This window comes from Trichosurus vulpecula, chromosome 5, assembly GCF_011100635.1.
Source record: "Trichosurus vulpecula isolate mTriVul1 chromosome 5, mTriVul1.pri, whole genome shotgun sequence".
NCBI classification, from domain to species: Eukaryota; Metazoa; Chordata; class Mammalia; order Diprotodontia; family Phalangeridae; genus Trichosurus; species Trichosurus vulpecula.
The window spans coordinates 264,931,976-264,953,166 of NC_050577.1; the positions used below are offsets into that span (position 1 = coordinate 264,931,976).

General features: G+C 39.5%; 1 protein-coding gene across 8 annotated transcripts in view; it reads left to right on the forward strand.

The window, feature by feature from the left end:
* The window catches only part of R3HDM2 (R3H domain containing 2), a 166,106-nt gene that overhangs the window by 90,482 nt on the left and 54,433 nt on the right, over positions 1–21,191 (forward strand). For all 8 annotated transcript variants that reach the window (XM_036759546.1, XM_036759542.1, XM_036759545.1 and 5 more), the window contains exon 2: positions 18,610–18,806. In XM_036759546.1, the coding sequence (XP_036615441.1) occupies positions 18,642–18,806 (165 nt within the window). In that variant the 5' untranslated portion in view covers positions 18,610–18,641. The remainder of the gene's footprint in view (positions 1–18,609; positions 18,807–21,191) is intronic.

The following is a 21,191-nucleotide window of genomic DNA, read 5'->3' on the forward strand; positions in this document are numbered from 1 at the left end:
GTCCAGTAAGCAACTGGCAAGAACCCAGGAAACTAGGGCTGTATACAGAGGTCTGGGAATCATCCATATTGAGATAATAATTGAGCCCATGGGAGCTAATGAGACTAAGTGAGAAATTATATAGAGAAAAGAGAAGAGGGCGCAGGACAGATTCTCAGTTAACACTTAACAGTCAGTGATCATGACAAAGATAAAAAATAGCAACGGAGATGAGGAGCAGTCAGACAGGTAGGCAGAGAATCAGGAGAGAGCAATGCCATTAAAATCTAGAGAGAGAATTCAGGGAAAGAATGTAATCAGCAGTGCCAGTTTCTGCCAAGAGGTCTAAAACAATAAGGGTTGACACTTAAGAGATCATTAGTAACTTAAGAGAGCAGTTTTAATTGAATAACGAGAATGGAAACCAGATTGCAGTGGGTTTAAAGATTGTGAGAGTAGAGGATGTGGAGACATCTAGTTCTGTTCTTCCCTCCTCCTCACCCCCCTCCACTCCCCTTTATAGAGAAATGTTTACCCACTAAGTATAGCAAAGACAGAAGTATAAACATTTCTCCCAGTTATCCCAGGTTATACTTTTCCTATATGACTTTGGTCCCTGGGGAGAGAGGACTTAAACCTAAAGTATTTGGTAAAAAGCATTTACCCCACCAAGTTTAACTTCTAAATGCATCATAGCTGACAGGCTGTCCATCCAGAAAACATTGTCTCAGTTGCTCAGTCTGTGGGCTGAGTTCTTTAGGTATATCCTTAGGCCAGTGCTGTGGGTAAGTTGTAGCATGGACTCCCAGCCCTGGAGTGCTGGCAGTTTTCCAGACTTTTGTAACTCATTGGATTGCAGTCTAGTCTGTTCCACCTCCAGCTCCTTCACAGGCAAGAACAGCTACAACAGGGACAGAAGCAACAGCAAGGTCATGTGCTCATGGCTTGGGTAGGGAGAGTTGGCCTCTGGTTTTAGCTCTCTGTCCTCCCCAGAAAGCTTGCAGCAGTCCTAAAACCAGCCAGTTGTGTAGATGACTTTGTTAAGGATCTTAGCTGAGACTAGGAGAAGAGAGGAAGATAGCTAGCAAGGATGGGAGGATTAAATGTTATTGTTTTGTTTGTCAAGTTAGAAAAGACTTTGTCTTGCTTGTAAGGATACAGAGAAGGAACCAGTAAATAAAGATTAAAAATTAGAAAACTAGAAGTGATGATAATGACAGGCAACCTACTGGAAGACAGAAGAGAGGAGAGGATCAAGAGTGCATGTAGAGGTGTTTGTTTTAGCAGGGAGATGGGCCACCTTTTTATCTGAGAATAGAGTGAAGTAGGAGATAGTAGGGCATGTTAGAGTAATGTAAGGTGAGAAGGGGAAAAGAGGGACTCTCATTGAATGGCTTCAATTTTTTTTTTCTGTGGGAAGTTTGAAGAGAAAAATTTTGAATAGCTTCTGTGGTGAGGGGGTTAGAGAATCAATTAGGGAGGAGAGGTAGGATTGCCTTGTTGTAGTGGGCTCAGAAGAAATTATGGGGGGGGGGTAAGGGAAGCCTTCCCCTTTTAACAAATATTTTAAAATAAAAAGAAAAACACCAGTTTACCAAAACTAATCAACACATCGACCAAGTTGGATAGTAGGTGTACTATTATGTGCTCATGGTCCACAGAATGAGGGATAGAGGTGCATGCCATTCTCAGTCTTCTCCAGGACCAAGCTTAGAATTACAACTATATGGTGATTAGTTTCATTTCGTTCTTTCCATTTACATTTTCCCAACCATATACAGCATACTGTTTTTCTACTCCTGCCTACTTCACTCTCCCATCAGTTCTTTTTTAGCTTCCCATTTTTCTCTGGATTCTACAGCATTCTTGCAGCAAAGTGATATGCCATTTCATTAATGTACAACAAGGTGATTTGCCATTCCCCAACCAATGGACCCATACTTTGTTTCTAGTTCTTTACTAGCACAAAAAGGAAAATGCTGTAATGAATATTTTTATAATAGATAATGAAATTTCTGTGTTTGACCTTCTTGTGGTATATACCTAATGGTGGGATTTAAGAATCTTAACTCTTAAAGGAATTTTGTTTATGTAATAATGTTTAGAGAAAAGAGAAAGTTTACCAGTAGTTAACAGTCCTGCCTTTAGACCTGGCTGCATCTGTTTTCATGTAGGAAGCATAAATTTACGATGTCAACAGGGCTAACCCCCCAGTAGACCCTAGAATTGGTTTTCCTGTAGTTCAGGGGTTCATTAGTATCTTTAGGGAATTGAAACATGGGAACATTTCCAAGTCTTTTGTTATGCTTTTTTCTAGCCTTTGTGCAGAGATTGATAACCAGTATGAGTATGATTATTTGCATAGATCCCACTGTCATAGCCAGTTGCTTTCTAGTATGTCACATTGGTAATGTATACCTTGCATGTCTGTGGAAGTATTCTCTGACCAACATTTGCGGCAGTTTCTGTGGAAATGTTATATTTAAAAAAAAAAAAGGAGGAAAAAAAAATCTCATCTTAGCTCTTAGTGATAGAGCCTGTTGCCATGGAGCCCTGGTTCAGATTGGCCGACCCAGGGGCCAATGAGCAGATAGAACATAAACACATCATCATTTAACCTTGCAGGATGTACTTATTCAGTGATATATGACATTAATTCTATTGCCTTATATAGAACTGTGAAATGAAGTGCTCAAAAATGGTGTAAGGTCCCTTTTTTTACTGTCTTAAGATTTACTGTTTAACATACACATGATAATGGGATGTCAGTTTATGTGATTTGGTAGGGAGAGAAAGGGACTGACAGCAGGGCTGGTACTATACACCTTCTATCTGTTTCTAAGGTTGAGGTACCTATAATTCAATCCTGACTCCTGGATCTTTTTGTGGACTTAAACTGCTATCTCTTTAACAAATTTAGTGACTTTTAGGTCCAGGTCAAGTAGTAGCCTGCAGGGCAGTGTGAGCTCTCCGTTTATTTCTGAACCTTTTTTGCTTACCTCTGTAGTCTTAAAGCTGAGTCAGAAACTGGCAGTTTCTCACTTGTTTTCTCCTCTTCCTCCTCCAGCCTGGATCTTGTGGTTTCCTACTAACCTGTGTTTGTCATGTCATTTGGTCTATCAGGAGAGGAGTGATAGGGGACAACGTCCATGTTCTTTCTTCCCCATTTCCCCTTGGGTATCCTTATCTCTTTACTTCCCTAGCTCCTCCATATTTCTTAAACAGGTTGCTAAACTTTTACTGTATTTGTTGTTTATTTCTTATCTCAGAAGATCTAGATGTCTACTTCTTCAAACTTCCCCGCCATTCTGAGGGACAAAAAAAATAATTCATTCATATGTTGTAACCTTTCTAGAAGTTATTTTGAATTTTAAAAAGTGGGGGAAGGTATATATACATATGTGTGTGTATACATATATATTTTTTACTTTTGTGCATAGCTGTAAGATTATTCAAAGCATTTTGTTTATGATACTGTGGTAGATGGTGTAGGAAATACAGAGATGAATAAGTCACAGTCCTCAAGGAGTAGGGAAAGTATGGCATATATGTGTAACTATACTGTATGTATGTATATGATTAAAGTACATAGGCATAGGAGAGCTACAAACAATGCTTTACTCTGAGGAGGGGATCACTTCTGGCTTAGGGCTGGGGCCAAGGTTGGGGTAAGGAGCAGGAGAATATACTTGAGTTGGGCCTTGGAATGAGAAGCATTTCAGTAGGTAGTAGAAATGATAGAGAAATGCACTTCAACTATAAAAGAACCAGAGCAAAGGTACCAGAAAAAGGAAAGAGTTTCTAGGTTATGGTGACTAAGTTCAGTTTGGCTAGAGGGGTAACATTTGAAAGGGCTAATAGGAAGTAAGACTTGAAATGATAGCCTAGAACCAGTGCATGGAAGGCCTTGAATATATGGTCCATAAAACAGAGTCTTTCCAAGCTGTTGATAACTATAAAGCCATGAATTAAAATTTACTTTAGCAGTAATTTGTAGGATGGATTTCAGATAAGAGAATAGAGTCAATTTTTCCTAGAGCAATTAGTTTAATAATTCTAACAAAATGTAATAAAGTCATGAACTTGGCTGGTGGTAGTTGAAAGCAGTGGAGTTTAATGAAAGGAGCAATAGAATTGTAATCAGAGGAACTGGATTAAAACTCAGTTCTTGTGTTCTTGTGAAGTGGAAAAAATGGGTGGATACAGGAGATATTGTGGAGGTAGAGTCAATAAGATGTGGTGAGGAAATGGATGTGAAGATGAGAGAGTCAAGGCAAGGGAAGTTTCCAGTCTTGGTGACTAGGGGAACACAGTGGTATCATCATTAGAAATAGGGATATCAGGAGGGCAGGTTTGGGGACAAAGATAATCGCTTTGATATAGCCCGTTATATTAGGAAGGCAGAATTTATGATTTCAAAGAGAATCTCATATGTGCCTAAAAGGTCCGGAACCGCAGGATATAAGGAATTCTCTAGGCAGAAGGCAGGAGAACTAAAGCATATATTTACACTCCACAGTAACAATCCCACAAACCAGCGTCCCCATTTTGATATTTTCATCAAAAGCTTCCAGGCCCAATAAGTCCGCCTCACAAGGGTTACCAGGAGGCCACAGAGAAGCGAGATGGTATAAGGCAAAATCGTATACATGCTTCCCCTCTACGGTAAGAAGATTACCCACTAGCCTCCAGTCAGCTCTGCTACCGGCAGCTCAGCTTCGGCTATAGGCGGCTCTGGCTCCAACCGGAAAAGGAAAGGAAGATCTTCAAGCTGTCCTCTCCCCTCTTATAGAGTTTTTGACATCATCAAGCGCTGCCTGAACGACCAGGGCCGATTGGTTCTTGACTTGGCCCCTCCCCCAGCGTAGACCACGTTAACACACCTCCCCTCAGCCAGCCCCACGACTCATCACACAGGAAGCTCTGGTCCTGCCCCGGAAGAGCAAGCCCCAGCGTCCAGGGAAGCTCAACGAGGCAAGCTGAGTCATTCAAAGAAAACAAAGTCCATTCTGGCTACACCCGTGTTAAGCTTAAATGCTGATAGGAGCCCAGAATAGAGTTCAGGGCTAAAAATATAGGTTTGGTGAGTCTTAAAGTTAAAACCCTGGGAGTAGATGAAATCACCAGAAGAGAGAGTAGAGGGAAAAGATGCTTGAGAACAGAAAGCCAGAGACCAAAGAAGAGCAAAGGCACGTGAATTAAATCTTCCCCCTCTTGTTACAGTCACATTTATACTTGGGCTTTCTAAGAAGTGTTTTTAAAAAAATTTTTTTTTGGTAAATAGTATTGTACTTTCTCCAGTTACATGTAAAGATAGTTTTCAACATTCATTTTTATAAGATTTTAAGTTCCAAATTTTTCTCTCTCCCTTACCTCCTCTCTCCCCTAGACAACAAGCAGTCTGATACAGGTTATACATGTACAGTCATGTTAAACATATTTCCACATTAGTCATGTTGTGAAAGAAGAATCAGAATAAAAGGGACAAACTGTGAGAAAGAAAAAACAAAGTGAAAATAGTATGCTTCCATCTGCATTCAGACTCCATAGTTCTTTCTCTCTGGATGTGGATAGCTTTTCCCATCATGGGTCCTTTAGAATTGTCTTGGATCCTTGTATTGCTGAGAAGAATTAAGTCTGTCATAGGTGACCATTGCACAATGTTGTTATTACTGTCTACAATTTCTGAGAAGTGTTTTTAAAAATCAAGAGTACCTATATTCAGGGGACTGAAGGAGGAGGAGCCAACAAAGGAAGGAGAAGGAACAGGCAAGAGATTGGGAGAGAACTAGAATTTGCAGTGTCACTGAAGCCTAGCAGGAAGGAAGGGTGGGTAATTTTCAACTTTGTATCATCCAGAGAGGTCAGAGACATAGAAAAGTCCCTATGTATTCTCCTGTCATGTCTTTTAGTTCTTATCTGTTCAACAAACTGTGGGAATCAAGATGACCTTGGGAGGTTGTTTCTTCTATCCCCTTTGCTGAATGATAGAATCTGTGTGGGAAGGGTCTTCAGGGGTTAGCTGGAGTAGCCCAAATGCTCCCTGAATGTCAATACTTTTTCAAGATTTATCCCATAGGTTCCCAGAGTGAGCAATACTGCTCCCCTGGGGGGATGCTGGAAAGGTGAGGGGAGTGTTAGTGTGCATTTGGGGCATGTTGAATAAAAATAAAGGGGCATGGAAGCCTAAGGAGAGAAGAGGAGAAAATTTTGATAAGCTGTTTGTACACATTTCATTTGTTGTGTAAGAGAGTCGTAGTGATTACATTATTTTCCAAATAAATACATGAAATGCAAGTTATAAATGATCAGGGGTCAAGTCCGCTGACAGGTCTTAACAAGCAAGTGTTGGCAGGTGAGTGTGGCATGCATTATTGGGAAGTCCAGCATGCATCGGCAGAAATATGTGTGTAATAACTTGTTTACAGTTTGATACTATACAGTTACATGATGCAATATTGCATCATTAAAATTTCAAAGCAGGAAAAACCTCACAAATTTATAATAAAGTATTAAATTTAAGATGCATCATTTAAAAATATTATATATATATATTACATATATATATATAATATTGTATATATATATATGTGTATATATATATATTTTAAAAGACTCAGATTTAAAAAAAAACCCAATGGTTAAAGGGTTAAAGAAAGTAGATTTCCAGGAGGGCTCTGAGTACTTTTTTTTTAAAGGGGGCAGTAGGCCAAATAAATTTGGGAACCTTTGATTTAATGCATGCCTGAGTCTGTAGAAGTGAGCCATTAACATTAAATGTCTTTTTGAGAGGAAACCTCTCTAGCATCACCTTATGACTCAGTTAATCCATTGCATGTGAAAGAAAAAGGCTGTTTCCCAAAGCATGAAATCTATTTAATGCCTATGTGTGTGGCCTTTCTTTTCAAGGATACCAGCACTGAAAATTGTCTTTTTTTTTTTTTTGAGGCAATTGAGGTCAAGTGACTTAGCCAGGGTCACTCAGCTAGTAAGTGTCTAAGACTGGATTTGAACTTGGGTCCTCCTGACTCCAGGGCTAGTGCTATATCCACTTGCTGCCTTGCTGCCCCTAAAATTATCTTATATTAAGGAAATAAAGATAATAGAGTATGATTGGCTGTCCCTTAACATACTGACTGGATTGAGAGTATATTGGGTGGGAGAGGCTAGTGTCTAAAGTAGTGGCAGAAAACATCAAAATAGAAAGCCTGACTGGCCCAGGTTATAAGCTTTGCTTCTGTCTGGATTAGTGTACTTGTCTTTGGATCAGGTAGTTGTAAAGTGTAAGAATAGGTAGGAAAATTGCTGATTTCAAAAGAGAAATGAAAGTGATTCTGATCCTTTGGTACCAACAAGGTTTATCTGAAGAGCTTGGAACTGAAGTGGCAGTCTGAGACCATAATCAATCTTGCCTGCTCCCCTAGGGTTTTATTTATCGTGGTATTGCTGGAATGAACTTCTCTCCCTTCTGTCGCTGTCTTGTTTCTACTCCTTCCAGTCTCTCTGTTAAAATTATTTCTTTCAAGGCCCAACTGAGATGCCACATCTTCCAAAATGCCTTTTCTCATCCCTGCTTCCCTAGGTGACCTCTCCTTACTAAAAATTATCCTGACTCTTTTGCCTTGACCTCTTTTGTGCTTGCCTTGTATTATAGTTGTGTGATTGCAAAGTTCTTGAGAGTAGGCTATGACCTATATATCTTTGTATCCTCAGCTTTACACATAGTAGACATCTTATAAATGTTAAATTCAATATTAATCAAGTACTTTATTGGCCACACTAGAGAGCTGAGAGTATGAAGGAGCCAGACACTCCTTGGTAATATTTCTATCCTTTTTAGTCTGTGCCTAAAATCACATACCACAACTTGTTCAGCCATTCCACAGTTGATGGGCATCCCCTCAATTTCCAGTCTTTGCCACCAGAAAAAGAGTTGCTATGAATATTCTAGTACATCTAGATCCTCCTCTTCCTCCTCCCCTCCCCCTCCTCCTCCTCTTTGGGATACAGATCTAGTAATGGTATTGCTGGATCAAAGAGTATGCACACTTTTATAGCCCTTTTGAGCATATTTCCGGATTGCTCTCCAGAATGGTTGGATCAGTTTGTAACTCCACTGACAGGGCTTTGGTGTCCTGATTTTCCCATGTCCCCTCTACCATTTGTCATTTTCCTTTTCTGTCATATTAGCCAATCCGATAGGTATGAGGTGATACCTCAGGGTTGTTTTAATGTGCGATTCTCTAGTCAATAGTGATTTAGAGCATTTTTAATATGACTATAGATAGCTTTGATTTCTTTGTCTGAAAACTGTTCATGTCCTTTGACCATTTATCAATTGGGAAATGACTCATATTTTTATAAATTTGACTCAGTTTTCTATACATTTGAGAAATGAGGCCTTTATCAGAGAAACTTACTGTAAACATTTTTTCAGTTATGATTACTGTTTATTTCCTTTCATCCTGTTTTGCTCCTTGTTTATCCTTCTTTCTCCCTCCTTTCACTCTGTCTGTTCTCAAAAGTGTTTTACTTCCAACCACTGCTGCCTCCAATTCACCCTCTCTTCTATGAGTGTCCCCCACCTTCTCATATCTGCCTCTCCTCTTATTTCCCTGAGGGTAAGATAGATTTCTGTACCCAGTTGGGTGTGTATGTTATTCCCTCTTTGAGTCAGTTCCAGTGAGAGTAAGGTTTAATTGTTGTCTGCTGCCCCCCATCTCCTCCTCTACTGTAAAAGCTGTTTCATGCCTTTTATGTGAAATAGTTTACCCCATTCTGCCTTTCTCCTTCTTCCAATATATCCCTCTTTCTCACCCCTTAATTTTATGTTTTTAGATATCATCCCATCATAGTCAACTCATACCCATGCCCTCTTTCCATGTATAATTCTAACTTCTTCACTACTTTTTGTGCCTCCTTTATGAAGCTGTTGATTCTTTTTTCATGATTTTCTTGCATTACTTTAATTTCTTTTCCCAATTTTTCCTCTACCTCTCTTATTTGATTTTTAAAACCCTTTTTAAGTTCTTCCAGGAATTCTTTTTGGGCCTGAGTTCTATTCACATTTTTCTTTGAAGGTTTGGATATAGCTGTTTTGACTTTATTGTCTTCTTCTTTGTGTTTTGATCTTCCCTGTCATCATAGTAATTTTTTGTGGTTGGATTCTTTTTGTTGCAGTTTGCTCATTTTTTTCCCAGCCTGTTTCTTGACTTTTAACTCTGTGTTAAAGTTGGACTTTACTCCCTGCATGGAGGGGGTACTGTTCCAAGCTTCAAGCTTTTTGTGCAGTTATTTTCAGAGCTACTTCTAGGGGGGTCTGTAAATTTTGGATTCCTTTTAGGTGGTGTGATCTAAGGAGAGGTGTGGTCACTGCTGTCCTGGCGTGTGCTCTGGTCTGTGAGCAGCCACAAATACTCTTTTCCACCCTGGAACTGTGGTCAGGGTCCTTGCTCCCTTGTAGCCATACATTTTAGTATGCTAAAGCTCCTCCTTGCCTTGAAACTGTAACCCAGAACTGCATAAGGGCAGCGCAACAGAGTCCTTTACTCAGTACAAGCAAAGGGTCCCCAATAATCTCCTTCTGAACAGTTATCCAACCCCCTTTACCATCTGTGGGCTGAGAGCTCTGGAAGCCATTGCAGCTGGTTCAATTGCCACCAAGGCCTGCTGCTGGCTTGCAGGGGTGCAGCCTGTGCTGCTGGACTGTACTCTACTCTTATCCCAGTGAGATGGACTTTTCCTGCCAACCTTCTAAGTTGTTTTGGGCTGGAAAATTGTTTTATCCCATCCTTTTGTTGGTTCTGCTGCTCCAGAATTAGTTTTGTGGAATTATTTTAAAGTTGTTTAGAGGGGAATTTTGGAGGGCTCTGGTGAGTCCCTGCCTTTCCCTGCCATCTTGGCTGCACCACCCAAATTACCATCTTTTAAAAAAAAAATTTCTTTGATGCCTTTTAAAACATTTCCCCCTTTTCCCTCCCTCTCTTCTTTCCCAGAGAACCATTCTGTAAAACAGGTAACATTTTAAAAATAAAATAAAATTGAAAAAGAAGAGAAAAGGAGAATTATTCAATAAGTTGAAAAAGTCTGAAACTATATGCAGTGTGGACCTCTCATTTAAGCAAAGGAGTGGGGTGAGGATGTTTCTCATATCTCTTCTTTGGAGTCATGTTTATTTTTTTGTAATTTTGCAACATTCATTTTTGATTATTTTTTGCTTGTTCTTCCATTTACATTGTAATCATTTTGTACACTCTTTCCTTGGCTCTGCTTACTTTACTCTGTATCAGTTCATATAAATCATTTCTCGCTTCTCTATGTTCATCATATTCATAATTTTTACAGCACAGTAATAATTACATTCATGTACTACAGTTTGTTTAGCCATTTCCCAGCTCAGGGATGTTTACCTTATTTCAAATTCTTTGCTATCACAAAAACTACTACTATAAATTGTTTGGTATATATGGGTCCTTTCTTATCAATGACCTCCTCAGGGTATAAACCTAGTAGTGGAATCTTTGGGTCAGAGCATATGGACATTTTAACCACTTTATTCGCATAATTCCAAATTGCTTTTTAAAATGATTGTCACAGCTCCACCAACAATGAAGTGGCATGTTTTATCTTCCTACCATCTCTCCAACTATTACTATCTTTTTGTCAAACCAAAGCAAAGAAATACTCGTATAAATATACTTATAAAGTTCTCCTTAAGGAAATAAAGAACAACTTAGCTGGAGGAAAATTCAAGGCTCTTGACTGGATTATGCCAATATAATAAAAATACTACCAAAGATAATTTACAGTTTTAATACTATTCCAATCAAACTACCAAAAGTGTATTTTACACAACTCGATAAAATAACAAAATTCATTTGGAAAAATAAAAGATCTAGAACATCAGAGAGAATAGAATAAGAGGTAGGGATGAAGGGAGAATAGTACTTACAGACTTCAAAACTTATAAAGTAGCAGTACTCAATTTGGCATTGGTTAAAAAATAGGTAAATCAATGGAACAGATTATACAAATGAAAATGAGAAATAATCTAACTCAGTCCAGTGTTGTATAAACTGGAAAATATAATTACCTGGGAAAGTTTTATTTGATAAATACTGCTGGGAAACTGGAAGAAAGTCTGGCTGAAATTAGACTTCGACAAACGCCTTACACTATATTCCACAATAAATTCTACAAGGATTTATGACTTTGTTATTAAAGAAGAGAAATAGGCTGTATAGCTTTCACAGATACAGGTAGGAATTGTGTCCTTAACCAAACAAGAGAGAGGTAAATTACCAAAGATAAAATTGACAACTTTGTTTTTATTGAAACTGAAAAACTTTTGCACAAACAAAACTAATGAATCTAACATAATAAGGGAAGGCATCAAATGTTGTCTTTGTATCAAATTCAGGGCTTGGTATCTAAAATATTTAAACAACTAACAAATAATATGTTAGATCAAAAGCCATGCCCCAACACATAAGCAATCTGAGGATATGAACAATTTTCAAAAGAATTGTAAACTATTAATAACCACACAAAAGAAGATTCCTTTCTCCATGTAGTCAAACATAGTAATAGTAAGTAGGTTGATCTTTTGTTACTGTTCTTTATCCATATTCCATTACTTAACAATTTTGAGCCCCAAGATCATGATAGCCTTCTTTCCTCCATAGTGCTACCAACCCTAATGTTAGACCCAGATACACAGGCATGGATTAATTATGTTGCTAAGTCATATTTTGCTTACAAGAACTTGGGGGTTTATGGAATTACATGAGTAAGATATCAAGTCAGTCTTCCTAGTCATTAAAAATCTCTAAATCCTTTAAAATACCCCACAAAACTATACTTATAATTTCATAACTCTGGCCATGTTTGCTATGTTATGCTTGCTATGATATCTTCTGTCCTAGTTAATATCTCTGAGAGTTTCAAAGATATTTAAATTTTTTTTTATTCTCTTCTGTCCTCTATTCTCATTCTTCTCCTTTTACCTACTCTTCAGCTTCTTATAGTCTGGCTTCCAGCTTCTGAAACTGCTTTCTCTAAAGTTTCCAATGTTCACTTAATTACCACATCCCATGGCCTTTTCTCACTCTTCATTCTTCTTAACCATTCTCTAGCATTTGACACTGTGGACCACCTTCTTTTCCTAGATACTTTCTCCCTTCTGGGTTTCTCTCTTAGTTCAACTCCTACCCATCTGACTGATTCTCCTCAGAATTCTCTCTGAGTCGTTGAAGATGTTCCTTTTTTAACTATGAGTATGTCCCTAGGCTCTATGTTGGACCTTGTCCCCTCTCTCTGTACTTCTCTTAGAATTTTGTCAGTTCCTTTGTGTTCGTCTCTATCCGTATGACCCCTATATCTTATAGATCCAGTCCTGGTCTCTTTCTTGAGATACATTCATAGGATTGCTGACTGAGGACATTTCAAGTGGCCTTTAGACACCTCTAACTCAGAAAGTCCAAAAGAGAACTCATCATCCCTACCTTGCTTCTCCCAAGTCCTACCTTTCTTTCTAGTTTTATTTTTCTATTGAGGACACCATCATTCTTAAATTCACCCAATTTGCAACCTAGGAATCATCTTTGACTCCTTGCTTCCCTTCACTTCAGGTGTTGTTGATTCATGTCAAGTGTTATTGATTTTACCTCCATAACAGCTCTCTGTCTGTCCCCTTGGTTCTGTTCTGAGGATTTGGAGAGAGAAAAGAGAATGAGTGGTGAAAGGAGAAATATGCTGATGAGGAGAAAGACGGTGGTAGAATTTGCTATTTTTCATAATTGAGATGCATGAGAAGAATATACAATCATGGAGGAAGGGGTGGTTTGGAAGTGGGCATCAGGTGAACTTTCACTTTTAACTGAAACAAAGAAGGCCTGAACATACACAGAAACACCCAAACAGAATTTGGTCTAGAAATAAATCAAAGCCAATGTGGAAACAAGTAGGGGTGGGGGGTAGGTGGAGCTACATCAAGAGGGAAGATAATGCTAGGGAACAAATAGCTACAAGCAAAACAAGCATCCTGGTCCTGAAGGGGAAATTAAAAGGGGTGAAAAACAGAACTAGAGTGTAAGTGGGTGCTTTAGATTGCCTCTGTGGTATGTGAATGCAATGGAATATTATTAATGCACTGTCAGAAATGAAAAGAGACACATTTCAGAGAATCTTGGGTAGTATGAGCTGATACTAAGTTGAAGTAGAACAATTTATATACAGAAGCAACGTGGTAAAGAAAAATAATTTTGAAAGACTTAAAGGAACTCTGAGCAATGCAATAACTAACTATGTTTCCAAGCCAAGACAAGATTCTTTTTTCTTCCTTTGTCTCAGTTTTTCATGGGGTTAGGGTGGGAGGGAGAAGAAAGTTAACAATAATGATGCCAATAAAAGAAGGCCATTGAAACTTTTTTAAATGGGCAGAAGAGACCCAAAGGAAATTCAGTACAAAAATCAGACAATCAGAACGGTTTTAAAAATAACGTGTGGAATTTGTCACATACTTTCAAAAAGAAGCCGCAACTGGTGTGAAGTAGAGATTTATGCTTTCATATGTGATCCTGTTTTCTGTGTGTAAAGAAATTCTTGGGGTTTTTTTTTTGGTGTTTAGGTTCAGAACTTTTAAAAAATTTTGATCTCTTCTCTCCAATCACAAAGCTATCATCACCCCTCTTTTGGAATATTGCAGTAATCTAATGAATCCCCCTGCCCCAAGTCTTTCCCTTCTCCAGTCCATACGTCACTGGGCTGACATAGTGAAATTCCTAAAACAGAATTGTGACTGTTTGACTTACCTGCTCATTTGAGTCCACTGTGGCTTCCTGTTAACTCTAGAATCATATACAAACTCCTCTGTTTGGCATTTAAAGCCCTTCACAACTTGCCTCCAGCCGTCCTAATTATATGTTACTCCTTTTCATGTACTCATTGGTCCAGCCAAACTGGGTTTCTTGCTATTTCTCAGTGACATTATATACCTCAGTGACTTTGCCCATGCTTGTTTCCTATGCCTAGAATTCTCTCCTTCCTCCCTCATGCGTCGTAGAATCTCTAGTTTCCTTCAAAGCTTAGTTCAACAGCTGCCCCCTTCCTCAGTTGCTAGTGTTTCCCCCGGAATTAGTTTTTATTTACTTTGTATGTCCTTAAGTGTGTGTGTGTGAGTTTTTCCCCTCAATTTAAAGTAAGCTCATTGAGGGCAGGAACTGTTTAATTTTTACCTTTGAAGCCCCAGTTTCTTCAGATCTGACATGTAAATGGTGTTTAATAAATGCTTCTGGATTGATTGGTTTATTGTGTTGGATTATTATAATAGGACTGTCTCTACTTCAGAGATGATTACCTGGAATGATAGATACTATGTTGTATCTATGGTATTGGTTAATTAGAAAAGAGTAGGAGAGATTGGACTTAAATACACTGTGAAATTTATATTAGCTACGAAGAGCATCCTAACCATGCTATGAAAGATAAAGTGGTGATATATTCTTGTCTAGTTAGATAGTTTGTGTTAGTTCAGTCTTTGGGAAGGATAGGAAAAAAGTAGATGGCCTTTTAAGATCCCTTCCATCCCTGTGGTTCTGTGTATTTTTTCCCTTTATTCTGGGATTCTTTGAATCAATAAGAATAGTAGCAGCATAGAGAAAACCATCTCTGATGCTCTATGAGGGAGGTGAAGATTCGATTCCTTTTGGTAAAGGAAGTGAAAAATGCAATTTTGGCCAGCAATGCAGGGAGCCTGTCAGAAATTGCAGCGAAGCTCAATGAACGTGTCAGTTCATTAAGTAAAGCACCTGCAATTCTCATTTCAGGGCAAGTACAGCCATAGCAGATATTGAACAAAGAAAGTAGGTACATTTCCAGAACATTTTATGGAGTTACTCCCTCTTCATTCCTTCCTGAAGAATTGCTATGGATAGAAACCACGACCTGTGGGCTTTTCCCATGAGTTAGTGATTCCTTTGCAGCCACAGAAAAGTATGTTTTTTGTTTTTGTGATTTGAAATTGGGACCACCATCAACATCAGTTGAGTGAGTGCTAATGAAGTCTAGTTTTGGTTGATTCCTATAGACCTCAAGGGGTTGGTACATGTTCCAATTGACTGTGTTCCATTAGTACTTTATATTCCAATACACTGCTCTCTAGTATATTTCATTCCCTTTCAGAGCTTTGAAGTAGAGGACCCAAAAGGAACTTCTCTTTTTCAGTTATTTCCTATAGTCACATAACCCATGGACTAAACAGAAACTACCTCTCTAAGTTCGAGCTGTTCATAATGCTTCTTGGTCCTCCTGTATTTCTATCTCTAGGATCAAGGGCTATATGAGAATGGGTTTTGGTGACTTCAGGGTTTTTTTTACATTTTTTTCCCCTCTCTTTAACATGGTGGCTAGTTGGGAAATAGTTTCTGCTTGGTCCGAAAAAATTATAGTGAGGTGTAAGGCCTTAATGTTGCCATAGTTCGTTTAGTGGAATAGGACAGAGGTTTTTTTTGTTGTTGTTTTGTTTTGTTTTTTCACATTAAGCAGTTATTCTTGTCTTGGTAGTCTCTTCATATGGTCTATTCTATATTCTTAAGCAAACAATTCCAGACTATCTCTATTGTCCCTGAGAGTCTCCTGTGTAATGTCCTTTTGGCTTGGTGCCTAGAAAGTTGATGGAAGGATACATAATCTCATTCTGCTCTGGAATGCATTTACCCTGGCAGACCAGAAATTTATAGAGAATATGCAGCAGTCTCCCTGACAAAAGATTGCTATATCTTGCCTCCTGATCACCTACCTGCTTATCATCCTATCTTCTGGCCCCAACAGTCTGACGGTCCCTTGTGAGCAGCTTTGAGCTGCCGAGTGTCCTCAGGAGACATTCTGCTTTAGAAATCGTACTGCTTTCCTGGCTGAAGTGTTAAATGTGCATAAAGTAGGATGCAAGAGGCACATATATAGGCCCTCGTGGGGGCTTCATAGCTATGCATTATTCCTGTTGTGGTTGCATTTTATTTAGTCCCATCCGTCTCCTCCCTTCTCTACCTCAAACTCCAACCCCCCTTTTTTCCTCCCTGACAGGCTATAAAGCTTGAAAATAATTTCTCTGTATCTACCCTTCTTTTAGTTATCCTTTCTTTTTCTAAAGAATTATCTTTTGAATAACAACCTTATTCCGTAGACACAGTTTTAAGGTGGAACTTTCATTTGTGTTTTAATATTGAGAGGTATGCCAGTATTTTTAAGAGCTCTTATTTATGCCAGGGATGAGGTGGGAACTGTACAAAAGGAAGTTCTGAGCTAAAACTTTTAAGTGGCATTGGTTAGCATAGGATAACCATGTTTAACAGGATGGGTCTTCTGACTTAGATAGCCATTAAGGAGACAGTTGGATGCAGTCTGTTTTTCTGGTCTCTGTGGACAACTTCCTAGATTTGGGGTTTTTTTAAAGCATAATTTGTTTTTGAGGTCTTCACTATTCTTGGTGTCCTTGATGGATACTTATACAGGCTTTCTTAATATTGCATCATTCTCTATTGCTTCCTTATCCCTCATTTTGGAGAAACCAGTAGTTCTTTGGAAATAGCTATCTGTAGTCCCAGAAATAGGTAGATGTATTTAGTGTTCCTGTTGCCCATGAGAAGGAAGGCAGTAAGAACTCTTGGAAGCTTAAGTTGGAGTTGATAATTGTATCCCCTGTTTTGTGGGGAGGGGGATGAAGTTAGAAGACAGGACTAAACAAAATGCAACCTCCATGACAGAATAGTGCATAGACATCAGTCCCCCAGACAACTTGATTTTAATTTTCTTCTTGGTACTTTGGCCTAGAAATTCTGGCTATATCAAACACCATAACATCATGCCAGGTATCTGGATTGTTGATCTTCTTCTGTACCATAGGGGAATAAGAAAATGAACCACAAAGTAGATTTCCATACTTATTTGATAGTTTAGCTGCAAAAAAATAGCTGCTTTGTATTTTTTCTCATGGCCCTCATTTTTTGAAATAGCAATCTGAGAAAAAGAGACTCTTGGGATGAGGAAACATGATTGCCATTTTCAAATATCTGACCGCTATGTAGAAAAGGGCATTGGACTTGTTCGTTGTTGCTTTAGAAAGTTAGAACTACAGCTAATGGGTAGAAGTTAAAGGGAGCTGTATTTTGGTTATATAAAAAAGGATTTTCTAACAGTTTGAGCCATCCATCAGTAGAAACGGCTGTCACAAAGTAGTGAGCCGTGTGTCTTGGAAATGTTCAAGAAGAGATTGACCATCTTTAGAAATCCCATTAGGAAGAATTCCTGCACTGAGAAGGAAGTTGAATTAGATGACCTCTAAGGTTTCTTTCAAATCTTAGGTTTTATTCATTCAAGATACGTTTATTGATTATCTCATGTATGAAAGGCACTTTGCTAGGTACCGAAGAGTAAACAAAGATGAGTTAAAAAGTGGTCCCTGACCCATAAAGTGCTCAATAATTAGTAGGAAAGAGGTATGCAAACAAATATGACAAAAGAATTTGAGTAAACATGGCTGGATGCTGTGTTCAAAGTGTTGTCTTTATTCCTGTTAAGGTAGCCCAGCTAAGAATTGTTATTGATGGCATGAATTTCATGTTTTAGTAGTTCTTCAAATTTAGAGCACCAATTTGTGATCATATATTAGCAATTCCTGTAGAGTCCCTAAGTCTAGGTGATGTTTAAGATTTTATAGAAGACTTAAGACAAATGAAAACACTAGTCATTTTTTCTTCCTCAATTCACAGTTTCTTTCTTTTTTTTTTTAAGTTTTTTACTTTTTAATTGGGACCCTAAACACAAAGTGCTGGCTCAGGTAGCTTCAGCTAGTCTCTAGAAGCTAGGATCTCATGCAGACTGAGGATGTGTGCGTCCTGGATCACAGCAAACAAAAGCAGTAAACTCTTGGATAAATACATGCAGCACTGAATCTTCTCACCCATTTCTTAAGGATTACCTGTATCTTCAAATCAATCTAAGAAGGAAAGGGAGTGTCTTTGATGGCTGTTGTCAGGAGACATTGTCACCCACTAATATGTTCAGTTTCCAGGGCTATACTGAGGACAGACATGAATTTGAGTTTCCCAACTTGCATTTTCAGAAGAAAAGTAGTTAGGCCTGAAGTATAGTTAGTGATCCATGAGAGGGGAAAGGTCTCCCAAACCATTTTTGGTGCCAAGGCATGTTTGACTTCAAGTGTTGTTTTGAGGAGAAAAAATTTGGAGTCTTTATGCAAAGGTATAGTATCTGCTTCTAGTCTTGTGCGTGTGCAGCAGTGCTGTCCTCTCTGATAGTGGCTGGTCCCTGTGGGGTGCATGAGATGAGCCACTAGGGGGTGCCAAAGTATATCTTCCTCTTCCCAGGGAGTGGAGCAAGTGGGGCAACGTTGTCCTGATGCTGCAGATCTTGCTTGAGTGCAGCAAAAGCCTTCTGAGGAGAGCTGGGGGACTGGGGACGCCTTCAGGAGAGGAAACCCAGGAAGCTACCAAAGCCAGTGCTTTGTGTTCAGAACAAAGGAGACACCAAAATATAAAATGCAGGTCTGTACATGGGGAATTTAAATGTAGAATTTATCTCATACCATTGCTTTCTTTGTACTTACTCTTCCCATAGGTGTCTATAGACGCTGCTATATTCTGTTGAAGATGTCTAACAGTAACACTACTCAAGAGACCCTGGAAATAATGAAAGAATCAGAAAAAAAGCTGGTGGAAGAGTCTGTAAGCAAGAATAAGTTTGTATCCAAGTCACCAAGTAAGGAAGAGATTGAGAAGGAGGGTGAGGATACTAGTGTTCGGCAGGAGACACAGGTAAGGGACCAAGAAAGCATACCTTGGCTTTTACTTGGACAGGATCCCTGTTGGGTGCCAGAGGAACCTGTAGGTGTTTGGCCACATGTAAGGTCAAAGGTGTCCAGCTTCCCTTTTTTGTATTTCCGTTTCACTTGCTTTCAAAGGCTCTTCTTTTTAAAGTAATAAGATTCACACAGAAGTTTGTAAAGAGAACAAAACACAATTCCTGATCTCAGAATCTTTGTGTATGCATATGGCTTAACTACTCTCGTCTAGATCATATGCCCAAGTTACTAGCTGTATTCTAATATACTTAAGATTTTTGAGAAGAGAAAAAAAAATAGAACCACAAGCATGTGATAGGACAAGTCATGAAACGTTGTAGTCATTAAAATCTTGCAACCAAAACTGTGCATCTGTCCTAGTGCACAGTGTTAAAATTCATATCCTGGTTGTGTTAAAGCAATCAGCATTTACTGGGTCAAAAATAGGCTCTGAAATTGCCACTTGGTGTAGGTGATTGAGCAGTGGTTCACACTTTGACTGCAGAGAAGAGGGTAGTTCTGTCACCAGATAGTACTTCTCCCTCCAAGATTTGTTTTTTCTTCCACTAATTTACCTAGTCTCAGAACCAATTCCAGCCTAACCTGACCATTCTTCTGTTCCTCTGCAAAGAGTAATCCTAAATTTCAGCAGCAATATTGTTTCAACAACTTGGCCTCCCGTGACTTGCATTGTCACAAGCCCTCAGTCAAACACGGGGACCACCACACCTTGACCTCACCATTGAGCACAAGTATTCTGTTTCCATGTTTAAGAATTCTGAAAATGCACTCTTAGACCACAACCTATTATCATTCCATATCATCCTATGCCTGATATTCCTAATCCTGTTCTTTTATCCTCAGCATGTCCTCTATCCCCTTGACCTCTCAGTATGTTTTCTGGTTTCCCTTTCCTCTCTTCCCCATTTGAGAAGTAAACCAGTTCCATGTTATACTGTTCACTTGCTCTAAAGCCCCTTGCCTAGTTTTCCTGTCATTGCTCAGGCCGTGTCACACCACATCCCTGTGTTAACTCCCACTATCTGTCTCATCTATTCCAAATCATTTGCTGTTGAACAGCACTGGAAAAAGTTATACAAGTGTGCTGACTGTGGGTCTATTACAAATTTATATAATCTAACCTCTCCTGGGCCATCAAGCAGCCAGAAATTCCTTTTACTTCTCCCCAGTGGGTTCTCTGTCACTCATAGCAACCCTATTCCAGACTTTTGCTCCCCAAATATCCCACACCAGCCCCTTCCCACAGTCTCTCAGGAATTTGCGTCATACATTACTGAGAAGATAGAGGCTATTCACAGTGAGCTCCTTCTCCTGTCCTCTAAATCTCCTGTACTCTTGCCATCATCTCCCATTTTCTCCTCCTCCAGGATTTGATGAAGTGGCCCTTTTCCTGACCTGGGCCAGTCCATCTACTTGTAACCTTGATCCAGGCCCCTCCTTTTTCCCTCTTCAATGTTTAATCTGTTATCACCCTCTTCTCTTTGATGCTTTCTTCTCTCTAGGTTTTCAGGCCACCATACTCTCCTGGTTTTCCTGCTGCCTATCTGACCACTCCTCAGTCTCCTTTGCTGGCTCCTCATCCAGGTCCTGCCCTCTAGCAATAGGTGTCCCACAGAGTTCCATCTTGGGCCTTTTCTCTTCTCCCTCTCTGCTACTTCATTTGATGGTCTCATCAGTTCCCATGGATTTAATGACCATTTCTATGCTGATGATTCTCAAATATACCTATCCTCCTCCAACCTCTCATCTGACTTCCAATCTCACATCTCCAGGTGCCTTTTCAGATGATTCTACCTGGATGTTTGTAGCCAGAATGGACTTTGTTTTCTTTGAATGACTCAGCTTGCCTCGTTGAGCTTCCCTGGACGCTGGGGCTTGCTCTTCCGGGGCAGGAGGCCCAGCAACCATGCCAGGGATCGGAGAGCTTCCTGTGTGATGAGTCATGGGGCTGGCTGAGGGGAGGTGTGTTAACGTGGTCTACGCTAGGGGGAGGGGCCAAGTCAAGAACCAGTTGGCCCTGGTCGTTCAGGTGGTGCTTGATGATGTCAACAACTCTATAAGAGGGGAGAGGACGACTTGAAGATCCTCCTTTCCTTTTCCGGTTGGAGCCAGAGACGCCTACAGCCGAAGCTGAGCTGCTGGTAGCAGAGCTGACTAGAGGCTAGTGTGTAATCTTCTTACTATAGAGGGGAAGCATGTATACGATTTTGTCTTATACCATCTCGCTTCTCTGTGGCCTCCTGGTTACCCTTGTAAGGCGGACTTATTGGGCCTGGAAGCTTTTGATGAAAATATCAAAATGGGGATGCTGGTTTGTGGGCTTGTTATTGTGGAGTGT